Source organism: Dermacentor albipictus, chromosome 1, assembly GCF_038994185.2.
Source record: "Dermacentor albipictus isolate Rhodes 1998 colony chromosome 1, USDA_Dalb.pri_finalv2, whole genome shotgun sequence".
Lineage (NCBI taxonomy): Eukaryota > Metazoa > Arthropoda > Arachnida > Ixodida > Ixodidae > Dermacentor > Dermacentor albipictus.
Genome location: NC_091821.1, coordinates 128,193,235 through 128,206,688, shown reverse-complemented (window position 1 = coordinate 128,206,688; position 13,454 = coordinate 128,193,235). Strand labels below are relative to the sequence as shown.

Genomic DNA, 13,454 nt, shown 5'->3' with positions numbered 1-13,454 from the left:
AAACGAACGGAATGTCACCAGCGCGCCTGGCCCCGCCACCTGCAGTACTTCGCTTGCGCCGCCGACCAGAGCAGCTCGTGTCGCCGCAGCGCTGTCGCTTATACTTGTCGGATCAAGTCTCAAAACATTGATAACGACATGGACTGCGTGTAGATGAGGAAGAGTCACAATGCTTACGCACACGTAGACAAATCCGAGAGGAGTTGCTGTGTGATTTTTTTACTGGAAATCTACAGTCAGCGGGGGAACCCAGAGTTGACAATGCCTGTAAGAGGGGTGCCAAGCTTTTTTTTTTGTGTGTGTGAGAGTCTTGCCCAGCTCCCAAAGATCTGCTCAAGATAAGACTTGCTGATGGCTGTATGTGTTTTTTTTTATTGTCGCATGCCCTCGAACCGCCACGAATCCTACAGTGTAATGGCATTAGAGCAGTATTCACGTCCAAAGGGAAATGCAGCCGGTAATTGGGCTGCCTAAGGTTTGCAGCCCGGCGGCAGCTGCCCTCCCGTCCCCCGTTTCCGTTGACAAGTTAGGGGGAGGGGTCTAGAGCAATCTTACACCCCCCTCCCCACAGTGGCGTAACCAGAAAACTTTTTCGTGTAAGGGGGGGGGGTAGTCCCAATGGACCGTGGAGCGGGAAGAAGCGGGGCCATTTCCATAGCAGCAAAAATTTTACTGTTTGTGAGCGTTACAAGCGCCCGGCGTGCCCCACTTTGCTACGCCGCTACTAGACAACCCCCCCCCCCCCCGCTCCCGCAATCGACGCAAATCGAGCTATCAGAACGTCCATGACACGCATGCATAGCATAACATGAATGACATGCCGCGAGGATGGATGTCATGGATGTCATCACATCATCATCATCAGCAGCAGCTTATTTTGACGTCCATCGCAGGACGGAAGCTTCTCCAGCGATCTCCAATACCCCTGTCTTGTGCTAACTGGTTCCACGTGTCTTCCAGTTTCCCAATTCCATCACGTCCACATTATTCTCTGCCGTCCTCGACTGTGCTTCCCTTCCCTTAGCACCCATTCTGCAGCTCCAGTAGACCAGCAGTTCTCTCCCTTGCGCATTGCAATGTCTGCCCAGCACGGCTTCTTCCTCTTAATGTCAACCAGAATATCAGCTATCCCCGTTCGCTTTCTAATCCACATCGCTGTCTTCCAGTCTATTATCATCATGCCTAATAATTTTCATTCCATCGCTCGTTGCACGGTCCTCAACGTCTTCCCAAGCTTCTTTGGTAACTTCCAAATTTCGGCCCCATATGTTAGTAACGGTAGAAAGCAATGGTTAGCACTAAGCTCCCTGGTCATGATTTAGTAATGCCTGCCGTAAGCTCTCCAGCTAATGCTTTATTTTTGTTAATTTCCTTGATCAGAGGCCCCTGCGAGTAATTAACCTCAATAAACGTATTTATGCGCAGGTTCTAGAGGCTCACTGCCGACCATGACATTCGTTCTCTCGCCAGGCTGCGGAACAATACTTTTCTCTTCTGCATACTAACTCTCAATCCGACTTACACTTTCTTCGACAAGTTCCTCAAACGTTTGTTGCAAATAGTCTGCAGCGTTGCTGAGTATGCCAATGTCATCTACAAACCGTAAGTTAGGGAGCTATTTACCGTTAGCCCTCACTCCTAACCATTCCCAGTCTAACTGGTTGCACACCTTTAAGTATTCAGTGATAGCATTGTAAATATTTTGCCATTGATCATATGAAGCCTTTTGCAATATCTGGCTATGCAAAGTCTGCGCGTTAGTGTCATCCGTTCGATATCAACATTCATGGGAAACTTCATTTTTGACCACTGTTCGGAGCCAGTGCGCTGCTGCCTAGGTGCCCCGATCTAATCATTCCAGCTATCTGATTCAAGCGCAGGTAGCGCGCGTTTCATGTATAGCCAATATAACGCCTTAACTGGCAATGTTCATTTATCATATACTGTAAGCTTGTTCACTTACTCCCTTATAATTAGGGTGTAAATTAGAAAGACTGGGGTGTTCCAAGGGTGGTTTCTTGTTGAACACCCTTTTTCGTTAAAAAAAGGTGTTTCAAGGGTGTTTACAAGGGTGAAAAGATGAATACACCCGCATTACACCCATAAGGGTGTGAAAATTTTAAGAGTGTACCAAGTTTTCGGTAACGCGTAAACCGATGGCTCCGTTATAACATAATGTTTAACATTAGAATTTATCAGAGTTGCACGATGAATATGCGCGTCGATTGAGTCATCCTTCCTCTTCAACAACCGAGGAGCTTGTAGCAATTTACTAACCATGCCTATGATGCCAAACAATTGGGTAATCCCAGATTCCTTGGTGGCTGTTACATGCATACGAAATGCCGCTCCAGGAAAAATAAACCCACTTGGCATCTATGCTTTACCAAAAGAACTTATTCAAGCTACAGCGCTAGAACAACATGGGGAATTCTAGAAGGTTTCAGCGGATTCCTCGGTTCCTGCGAAAGTCCCTGTGGATTCAAAGAAAATGAAATGGCGGATGCATTGGCAAAAATGACTCATGAAAATTTCAAAAACTCGCCTTGTTCCCATGTCGCAGTCCGACACACGGCGCATCTTGCGAGGCCTCTAGCGAGAGCTGCGTATGTCAAACTGCTTCACAGAGAGCACTATACGCAGTAGACCCATATCTTGAGTGCCAGCTGGACGCTCGTTTTCCGCGACACATCAACGCGCTCTTACAACGTCTCCGCCTCGCAAATGCTTACAGAAAGCACTTTCTAATTAGAATTAAGCGTGTGTCCTCTCCAATATGTTCATGAAACCACTGCGGCGACGATGAATCTGCCTAATTCTCGGCTGTCCCAAGCAGACCACAAATAGACAGCGCATTGAACAAGAACTACGTTTAACTGACTCGTATCAGCCTTTTTACTTGGCCAGGTACTAGGCCCATGGTCATGAAAAGTGCATGACGAAGTTGTGAAATCACTTGAACGCTTCTCTGAAGATGCCGGAATTTTGGATGATTATTGCCTCTTCTGCGTCGTCAGTAATCGTCTCATTGGGGAATTTAAAGGTTTTGTACACGACTTCGTTTGAAATGAGAACTTCTCGCAAAAGACTCATTCTTAGTTTCCATCTCGGGTCGAAGTTTGTGCCATAGTCCGGCCCACAGCCCACAACCAAACAACGAATAAGATTTCTGCTTCACATAGGATTGGCTCCGCCTGAATCGGAATTTGCATACGCATGTCTGAACCCCCATGTCCAGTCGACTTTAAATCAAGTATACGCTATTTATTGTCTCTCATCTTCACACCGTATATGATCGCGCTACGCGCCTCGTTCTCTAACGAGCGACAAAAAAGGAAACACGACTCATTACGACATATTTCATGTCTCTCCTGCAGTATCTATGAAACGGGTCTCTGTGTTTTATAACACTTCAGTCCCGCAGTATGTCCCCTCGCAAACCAAGTGAAAAAATATAAGGGCAGAAAATGGTAAGAAAGGCGCCTGCAACGAGGCCACGGAACAAACAATTAGGAGAATGAATTCCCATGCGGATAAATTTACTTGCGTCCGCAAGTAATTTCTTCTGTAACTTAACTGCCTCCACTAGAAGCAGGTGCATACTGCAAGCCCTAACACCGTAGTACACGGCGGAGAAAGAAAAGGAAACCTGTCTAGACATAAGTGGTGCAACACTTTTCTGACCACTCATGATAGGACTTCTTTGAAGAACATTCCTGAACGACAAAGCCGCAGAGATTTGATGTTCGCCTGCCCGGACGTTGGGCTCACGTACAAAAGGCCTCCGTGTGCCTTCTTGTTACTGCGTCTGTGCCAGTTTTCCTCATCTCGCCGCGTTTGAGAGTAATTGCTTCGAGAGTGGACAGATTAGTACTCCACCTGGCCGCCAACAGCTTCGTAACCCACACTGCACTACGGCAAGTATGCCTTTCATTCTCAGCGGTCACTTATATTTTTTTTCAGGGGCCAGATTAGGTAAAGGTTCGCTGTAGAACCGGTTCACTTTCCCGAATGCCAATGGCCGGCGCTTGGCTGCCGTCATTCCGAGTGGGCGTGACCATAAATTGTGTTGTCCTCACACAGGTTGTCGATCATGTGCAAAGCGAACCCGTCGTCTGCAACAAGCCGAATGGCGAGGAAGTGGTTCATTCGGCTGTCACGTGCACTCGCGAGCGTGCTGGCGAGGGTTAGTAAAGCAATAGTGGCGGCCAGCTAGTTTCACGCTGGCCAAGGAGGCGAGACCCAGACGAGACGAGACAGACGGCAGTGGCGTCTGCCTTGGTTGTGTTGCTGGCGAGCGCCGGCGAAAGACGACCACAACGATGCGACGAGAGGCAACCACGCGACGTGTTCGACAGGGGCGTGGACGAGTTTCAGCGGCACTTTAGGCGCTACAAGTACACAGTGCGATGGCGTCGCAAGGTGCTAGAAGAATCTCTCGGGCCCCAAAGATTTAGTGGCATTGACACTCTGATTAAAGTGCTGTGCACGTTGATTTTCTTTTTTTCCACTGGGAGATTTCAGCAGTGCGCCGGGAATGAAGAAGCGACTGGGTGGTCGCAACTGTCAGTCGGTCACGTCATTACAGCTGTCGTCAATGCCATTACGGTGGTACGAAAAGAAAAAGGATGGGTGAGCTTCCCTTCCGCGGCACAACAGTGAAGGAAGGCTTTCTTGACCACGGCCAGGCTGCCGAAGTTGTGAAATGTGTGGACGGAACTCATATAGCGATTATCCGCCATAAGGAGGGCGCCCAGGCGAAACAGAATCCTATTGGAGCACCAAACGGTATTACGTCTTTCCGCAGAACGCCGCTCGTTGATTGGTTTTCCGTGCCCCGCCACGTTCAACTCCTTTTTTCTAGTGACGTAACAGCCAGCACGAACTGGTTCTAAAATGAACCATTACAGAATACGGCCCCAGAAAATTCGATATTTTTCATCGACGTCCACCGAATGGTCATTTCCGGTGTTAATTTTTGTGCGTGGTTAACTTAATGAGATGTAAAACCAAGCAAAATGCGTCTTCATCAAAAGGGATTAAATGTGCAATATTACAAATGGTGCGTATCTTGAAACAAGCTCAGAATACTAATTGGTTTTTCTGTCACATACGACACCCTGGTACTTAGGGACTCAACTTGAGGGTTTAATTTTTGAACGCATATAAAGATATACGTATTTCTACATGAACAGCAAGATGCAAAGGAAGGAGCGCACTTTAGTTAGCAATCAGTGATATCAGAGGGTTATCGAGTCGCGACTCATGAGTTGCTCATGAGGTGTGACAGCCATGAATAGAGAGAAAATGACCACAGCCAGCCTGCTTCTTCGTCTCGTTGTCTCCTTCATGTCTGCATTGCGTCTCCAATAATAATAATAATAATAATAATAATAATAATAATAATAATAATAATAATAATAATAATAATAATAATAATAATAATAATAATAATATAGACGCGATATGGTTTTTCCAGATTTTTTTTGTGCAGGTGGAGGGGATTGGACGGCATAAGTGGATGGAGGGTTGAACAGATATATATATATATATATATATATATATATATATATATATATATATATATATATATATATGTCACTGTTGGAGTAACGCGGAGAACGACTGCTATACACTGAAAACCGCGCTGCCAACGTCAGCGCTTCACCTTGGCCTTGAATAAATCCCTACCGGGAAGTCAGTAAACTCCATGCTATTTAACTCTTAACCTACAAGTCCTGCATATCTCGTCTTCGGGCTCTTTGACTTCCTCTATACCGGATGTCCCAGTTAACTTCGACCAAGATTTCAAAAAACCTAAGAGCTCTCGAAAAATCGTAATGACTGCATAGTAGCGGCAGTCGTGTGCACTTACAGCCAGTATTTTTTCATCACGAAGTATTCATTAATTACTGATTTCATTTAGTGAACGTTTTAATTATTGCTTCAATCGCAAACATGTCAATTAGAATGTTGCAGGGCACCTTGAATAATCTCTGAATCAAGTATATATTTCGTGCTGAAATGTGACTGGTTTTTTCAAAGAAAAAAACAAAAGCCAGCGAAATAAGCGAAATAAGAAATAGATGCGCTCTCGCGCGCCGCTACTCAAGCGCCTCCAAGCAACCTTTGAAAGATATACGGCTGTATTCGTTTATCGCCGCATCGTAGAAGGCTTCGTCATGTAGGATGGATCAAGATGTTTCGCGACCAGACTAGCATGGTGCGATAAGCGTCAGCATCCACGGACGCAAGAACGTTGTGCTCGATCATGAGGCACTCGGGATAGCTTTAACCTTCGCGTATCGTGAAACAAAGCTACAAAAGGAATTCAATCCTTGTTAAGACTGCGCGTAAGAAAGCACTAGAAAAGAAAAAAAAGGCAGCTCTCGAAAGAACAGGAAAGAGCTACTCAGGAGCTTATATTAATAAAAAATAAGCCAAAAGCACGTAAGCCACCTCAGCCGCCCACAAAGAAACATCCAAAGGTACAACTTGTTTCACCATTGAGCCTTTCTGTCTCTTGAACTCCGGAAAAAAAGGCAAAACAAAGCAGTTTGTTACCTATTTCTTTGTCGCAATCTTTTTTTTTTAATGTAAGGATAGGGTGACATCATGGAGGTGCGTTAAACAGGCATGTTTTACACCAGTTTGAGCAGTTATATTTCACTGCCACTTATAGCGCGTGCTCAAACAGATCACCGTCTGGAGCAATACAGTACTTGCGTTTTCCAACGCTTGTGCTGTTGCAGCTTTGACCAACTACCTTGGAATCTCGCGGCAGACTTTGCTTATTTTTGCCTTTAGGGCATCCGGTGTGGTAGTTTCGCTGCTATACATCGCGATATTGCACGTAGCCCCACAAGAAGTTCAGCTGTGTCAAGTCCGGCGACCTTGCAGGCCAGGGCACATGTCCATGCCGGCCAATCCACTGTCTAGGAAACAGCTTGTCGAGGCATGCTCGAGACTGACTACTGCCATGGGCAGGAGCATCATCGTTTTGACACCAGATGTGCCGAAAGCGCGCAAGTGGATGCAACAGACGTTCACATGGCCCTCGAGGATGTCGGTGACGTAGCGTTGCATCGTTAGTGTGTTGTCGAAAAAGATGGGTCCGATGATGTTTCCATAAAAAATACCGCACCACATATTAAACGACCACTGGTATTCGTGTCGTGTTTGTGCCAGCCAATGGGAATTCATATCAATCCAGTAGTGCGCGTTGTGAAGATTAACTTGTGCGTTTCTGGAGAAATTAGCATCATCCGTCCAAAGCGCGCGCGTGAGAAAGTGCGGTTCTTCTTCACATTTCATGAAAATCCAATTGGCAAAGTCAAGCCTCTTTGCAAAATCTCGATGTTCAAGTTTTTGATGATGTACAGTCGCGGACAGAATAAAATGGACCACGGGATCTCCGAAAACGTTGAGTTCCCGAGCAGCCTGCAGCAGTAACCAGTAAAACTGCCCACGACAACGTTGTTAGCATATTCTAGTCGAGGTCCAAAATTCAAATACTAAATTGCGTTGTGAGGTTGCGGAGATATTCAGCTTTTTCTTAGATTTGATGGTCCATAATATTCTGTCCATGAATGTACATGGTACGTGTGCATATGGCCTTATTTTTAAACTCCTCCATACTGGCGACCTTGAAGCTCCGGCCTCCGCACTGACGTCGCTCACACTACTGTGAATGTTAGCAGCAAAGAATGCTAAAACATCCGTTTCCGCTGCTTGAACTACCGTCGCAGTCCTGTATCGCGTTCTTGTGAAGCTATACCCGTCTCGCAAAGGACTTCGTATGTTCCAAGTATTGTTGACGGATTAGGGCGTCCTCCACAATGCCACATCCGGAACAGCTTGGCTGCCTCCCTCTTGTCGCTTTGTGCTGGCCCCAGAGCTTGGATCATTTTAGCATAGTTATCAATCGTGAAAGGCATGACTGTCTTCTTGAAGAGAAGGTCACTGGCGTGGTACCGTTGAGATCTCCCGTCATTAGACAGTTTTAGAATAGCGTTTGCAACCAAACGTAAACGCATTACGTACGTAACGAAATAGCGTCGTCCTCGCTACGCATGCTCCGAACCTTATTGGGTTTCTGTTGTTTGCATGTGCTATGATAACGTGCGTTGTTCTGGGAGTTTAACGTTCGAAATGTTTACGGACGCTAAGAAATAGCGTTGTCGAACATGGCGGTACCCGTGGCTCCCGCTGCAGCGTGAATTCTTGTGACGGCTAGGCTCTCACTAGCATTGATCTCCAGTAACTATTGTAATGAGCTTTCGCTTTCTCTAAACTCACCTGAAAGATTAGTAATGAGCGTATAGCGCGTTCATTTTCTGAGATCGTTCGGCGATTCTGGCGCCCATAGGCCAACGAGAGGCGTCCGAATAGCAACATCAGGATGGTTGCTAATGGATCGTCTTGGCTAGGATACGTTTGGCACGAGGCACCAGATGGGGCCCGCTTTTATAACCTCTTGCTGCACGTGGGGTAGTAGTTTGCTACCCCACGTGTAGGGTAGCAAACTGGACTCAATCTGGTTAACCTCTCTGCCTTTCCTTCTTCTCTTCCCTCTCTCTCTCTCTCTGCAGCTTTCTTGTTTCTGGAACGACGACGGTTTCAATTGTGGAAGTTAAGCTTCACACTACAGCGTGAAATAAAGGAAAGAAGACAGTTTCCTCGGACTTTACTGCATTGAGAAAAAAATATATCGAAACTGATGACCTTACAGGGCGCTTTTACCTTCCCTCAACGATATTCTTTGTTAGTAATCTGTCTATGATTTAACGTGTTCGTGCCGCCCAAACAAGAGTGTTGAAGGCATGATTCTCCCAAGGTTCGACTGAACATGTTCGTGGTTAAACTGGTAAAACTGCCACTACGGACATCGGTGCAAAAGTTTCTGCAGTAGAAAACATGTCTTAACCGCATTTTTTGTCTTCTGTGGTACTCTATGGTGAGGCTCACAAATTAACGACACACGGAAACGTTGTTTCTAGTATACGTTCTTCATACCTGCCCTCCTAGGCAACGCTTAGGTCACGTGGCCAGACGGAAATACAATGATGTTTATTCACAGCGTGAAACGTAGACAAGTAGAGGAAGGACAGGGACTGATCGCTGTGAATTTGCATCGTTGATCACTACCTAGCCCGGACGCATTTCGACGTCTGTACAATAATCCCCGCCTAATTAATTTCAAATTGGTAATACAAACGGCAGACAGAGATCAAGATTTACGATGTTGCCATGGTCTGATTTCTCCCAATACCATGTGCAACAATCTACGGTGTTTCTTTTTATTCAATTATAAGGACACACCAGATTAATTTTTGCCGTCGCCGTTTCCATGATGCTTTGTGTAAAGTCAAAGTGCGATAAGAATGGGCAGAATTTAAAACTCTATTGCTTTCACCTCTTTAGAGTGCGTTTGTGAATGATTAATAATGTATGTTATGTCCTTCTTTTTAGTCTATGTTACCAAGTGTATATCATTTAGTTATTTCAATGCCGCAGTGTGTTTTGCATTGTTATTGTGGAAATATTTCACATGTCACTGTTTTTTCATATATTGCATAACTGCAATGCTTGACGGCCACTATATAAATGTAATTTATATGGCGCTTGATGTGTTACCCCATGCAGCCATATTGTACCTAAGGGGGTGAGGTTACCTCAAGCCGCGCTTGTACGGCTTTTTTCCCTCATCCACCTCCATTTACCATTCCTCTGTAAATGTGTGTGTGTGTGTGTAAATGGAAATCAATAAATAAAATAAAATCAGTCCACGCGCCATATGCTGCGGCTGCAAGGGAAAGTGCGAGAGTGAGCCGAGAAGGATGGTGGCCTGATGCGCGCTGTCCTCCCGCGCGCCCTGCGCGCCTTAGCGGAGGAGAGCGCACGTCTCCGCTAGCCCGGCCATCGGCTGTACGCACCATGCGGCTGAGCGCATAGGCGGTTAGCGCGCCACATCTTGGAGGTAAACTGCGGTGAGCCAAGATGACTGGTGACTTCTTGCGCGCTGTCTTCCTGTGCGCCTAGCGTTGGCAGTCTCGTCGCCTAAGTTTCGGAGACGCGGTAAAGCGAGGCGCAGCACTAAGCATTCGCTCCCCTCTGTCTGGGCTCTTCATCACGCAGGCGTTGCGGCAGCGAGTGCTTATGGTCATCGAGTGAGATATGTTCATGTTTCTCATTGCGATCGTTTCACCACGGTTGGTACTTGCTTGTTTAGTTTGTGAGGCAATGTTCATTGCAATTTATTTGGTGAATAAAGCTACAGAACTTCATACTTTGGAGTCCCTACCGATACCTTGACTTCAATGTCCAACGCCTCTCTCTACGGACAACTTAGCACCAACTGGACTCGAGAGCGTTCACCGAGTCAAAGATACTTGGACCGTGGCCACACCCGTCACTGGCTCGAAAAGCCAGTGAGTGTATAGTGTCCCTCCCACACGCACTCAGTCCTTACTCCCTTCCTTTTTTCCTCTTTCTATTCCCCTTTACCCCACCCCCAGTGTAAGGTAGCAATTCGGATGCTCTTCGGGTTGACCTCCCTACCTTTCCTATCCTTGTTTTCTCCCACTCTCTCTCTGGTGAAACTGTGGCTTTTCCCGTATTTTTTTTCATTACTTGTTTTAGCTTGTCACTTTATTCAATCTTTACAACATTTTTTTATATATATGTTTTGTGTGCATTGGCAAAGTGGTAGCGGCACCCTTTCAATTTTGGTTAGATCACTTTCTTCCTCGCGTCTCGCACGTGGAATTCGCATCCTTTGAACAAACGGGCATAGAGGGGAAAAGCTTAAAAATGCAATTGCTTGAAACAAGCGCTATCTCGAATAACTACTTCACAAAGCGCCCGGTGTGTTGCAGCCTCCACTCCACCATCTTTTCTCTCTTTGGATGTGAGGAAAACGCGATCAATTTATCATATGTAAACAAGAGGGACTGAAGAAAGGAAAAACGCAGGGAGGTTAACCAGATGCGTAGATCCTGTTTGCTACCCTAGGCTGGGGAGAGAGGGGAGGGGGTGGTAAAGTGACAGCAAAGTAGAGATAGTGAAAGAAAGGCGCACAGACATACAATCACTGTCAAATACTGTCCCCGCATACCGTCAGCACACAGCACAGTAGCACTTGCAGCACTATAGACATCTGTTCAAGCTACAGCCGCTTGTCCAATTCTGTTGCCTTTAAGAAGTGCCGCAGTGCCCTCGTCGAGCTCCACTGCGATGGCCTTGTGATGTCGGCATTCTAAAATAAGTTCCTCTGTTAGAGATCTTTGGTCAAATCGTGATGTCATGATTTTGAGCGACCGTCTCTGTAAATTGTAGGAAGGACAGTCACATAGAAGGTGTTGATGAGTCTCCTCGCTACCACAGTCACCACACGAGGCCTCGTCGCGCCATCCTATTCGGAACGGAAAATACTTATTGAAGGCCACCCCTAACCATATTCGACAAAGCGGGGAAGCTTCGCGACGGCAGAGTCCAGCTGGAATGCAAAGGCGTAGAGAGGAGTCTATAGGTTGTGCAGCCGATTGTTTTGAAAACTTCCTGCGTTCTACAAGGAGAACGTGATGTCACATTCGAAGTTTTCTAGAGGCATCTGTCCTTGATAACGGTATCGGCTCCTCTTGCTCGCCTTGAAGAGCCAACCGAGAAGCGTTATCGGCGTGTTCATTTTCTGTGACACCGCAGTGACTTGGAAGCCGCTGAAATGTCACCTGTGCCTTTCTCAGTCAAGGTATGGATTAATTCTCTTATCTCGGATACCAGTTGTTCGTGTGGTCCCCGCAGCAGCGCTGATAGCAACGATGGCAGCGCCACCTTCAAGTCATTGAATATTGACCATCTTCGAGGTTGTTCTTGGCTGACGAGACGAAGTGCAGCGCGAAGAGCTGCAAGTTCCGCAGCCGTAGGTGTCGTTGGGTGACACGTCTTGAAACTGATGGTGGTGGCTTTCACTGGGAAAACCACCACTCCAGAGGAACACTGGGGAGTTGCCGATCCATCAGTATAAATATGTACGTGGTCGGCGTACCTACCGTGCAAAAAGAACAGATTTAGTTGCTTAAGAGCAGGTGATGACAGCTCAGATTTTTTCCTGGTTCCTGGTACGGTGAGGTGCACTGCACGTCGAGCCAAACACCATGGAGGAATCGATGGCTTAGTTGCGGGGGTGAAGCCTCATGGAAGACGGGTGTAGTAATTCGAAATCATAGCACAAAATGATGCCTGTGGCCTTTCTCACGGTAGTGTTGCCAGATGATGGGAACGGACACGGGCAAAGTGCCTAATGTGCACTCTCCACAGTTCCACCGCATTGTGTGTTTTAAGGGTTGGTGCTTAGTGTTTTAAGGTGTGTGTTTTAAGGCAATCTGACGGGGTGTGGGCTCGCAAGCTAACATGCCTTCTGTTTTGTAGCAATCGCATCCGCAGCTGATCAACGGCAAAGAAGATTTTCCTGCTGCCCTGGTCGACACCGTACGCCGACTAGTGTGGCTGTCCAAGCTGCGCATGCGTCACAACGTTCCGCTGGCCATCGTCTGCGCGGCAGCGACACGAGGGACGATATAAGAGACTGGACCAAATACAAAAGCGGCAGTGGACAGCCATCCTGTCGCAGTCTGACGGGGTGTGGGCTCGCAAGCTAACATGCCTTCTGTTTTGAAGGTAAGCTATAATTTTAGTGATAGCCACTTTTTCTTGCTTTCATTTCACCACGTCTGGCTGCGACAGGGCTTTTTGCGTTGTGCTGTGTATTTTGTCATGTCCTTTGCATCCAGAATTGGAAACTGTACTGCTTGTCGCGAACCGGTGCCACGGGATGCGCTAAGCGTGTGCTGTTGTGAATGTAGCAGCTTATATCACACTGGGAAGTGCTCAGGCGTTGCAAAAAAGAACGTAAAAGTCAGCTGGGTGTGTTCTGAGCACGCCATGAAAAAAACATCTGGCGCAATGATCAATTCGGAAGAGCCACAGCCCACTCTGCGAGAGGTTTTGGCAGCCATAAGCTCTGTTCAAAGCAGGCTAGATGAATTCCACTTGAAAGTAGACAGACTTGATGAGGCGATGCAGTTACAGTCTACGAAGAATGACTCAGTGCTGGGATTCGCTGAAACGCAGAGCAAGCTAATCGAAAAAGTTGAAAGCTCGATGGAAATGCTGTCCAAAAAATATGATGAAATAACCACAAATATTGCTTCTCAGAGCAGACAGGTTGCTGCTCTCAGGAAACACTCTGATGAAATAGACACACGTCTTGCGATGAAGGACAAAGAAATCGCGCAGCTGCAGACAGCGGTCACAAATTTGGAGATTTATTCTAGAACGAATGATATCGAAATTCATGGTGTGAAACCTGGTGGTAATGAAGACCTTAACATTGTTTTGAAATCACTAGCAGAAAAACTCGATATCGCATCACTGACTGCTGATTGTATTGATGC

General features: G+C 46.6%; 1 protein-coding gene across 1 annotated transcript in view; it reads left to right on the top strand.

Annotated features, from left to right (window-relative positions):
• LOC139059058 (uncharacterized) overlaps positions 1–13,454 on the top strand; it is a 445,650-nt gene that overhangs the window by 174,374 nt on the left and 257,822 nt on the right. Inside the window, exon 2 of the mRNA XM_070536898.1 lies at positions 12,430–12,678. Coding sequence (XP_070392999.1) covers positions 12,661–12,678 — 18 coding nt within the window. The 5' untranslated portion in view covers positions 12,430–12,660. The remainder of the gene's footprint in view (positions 1–12,429; positions 12,679–13,454) is intronic.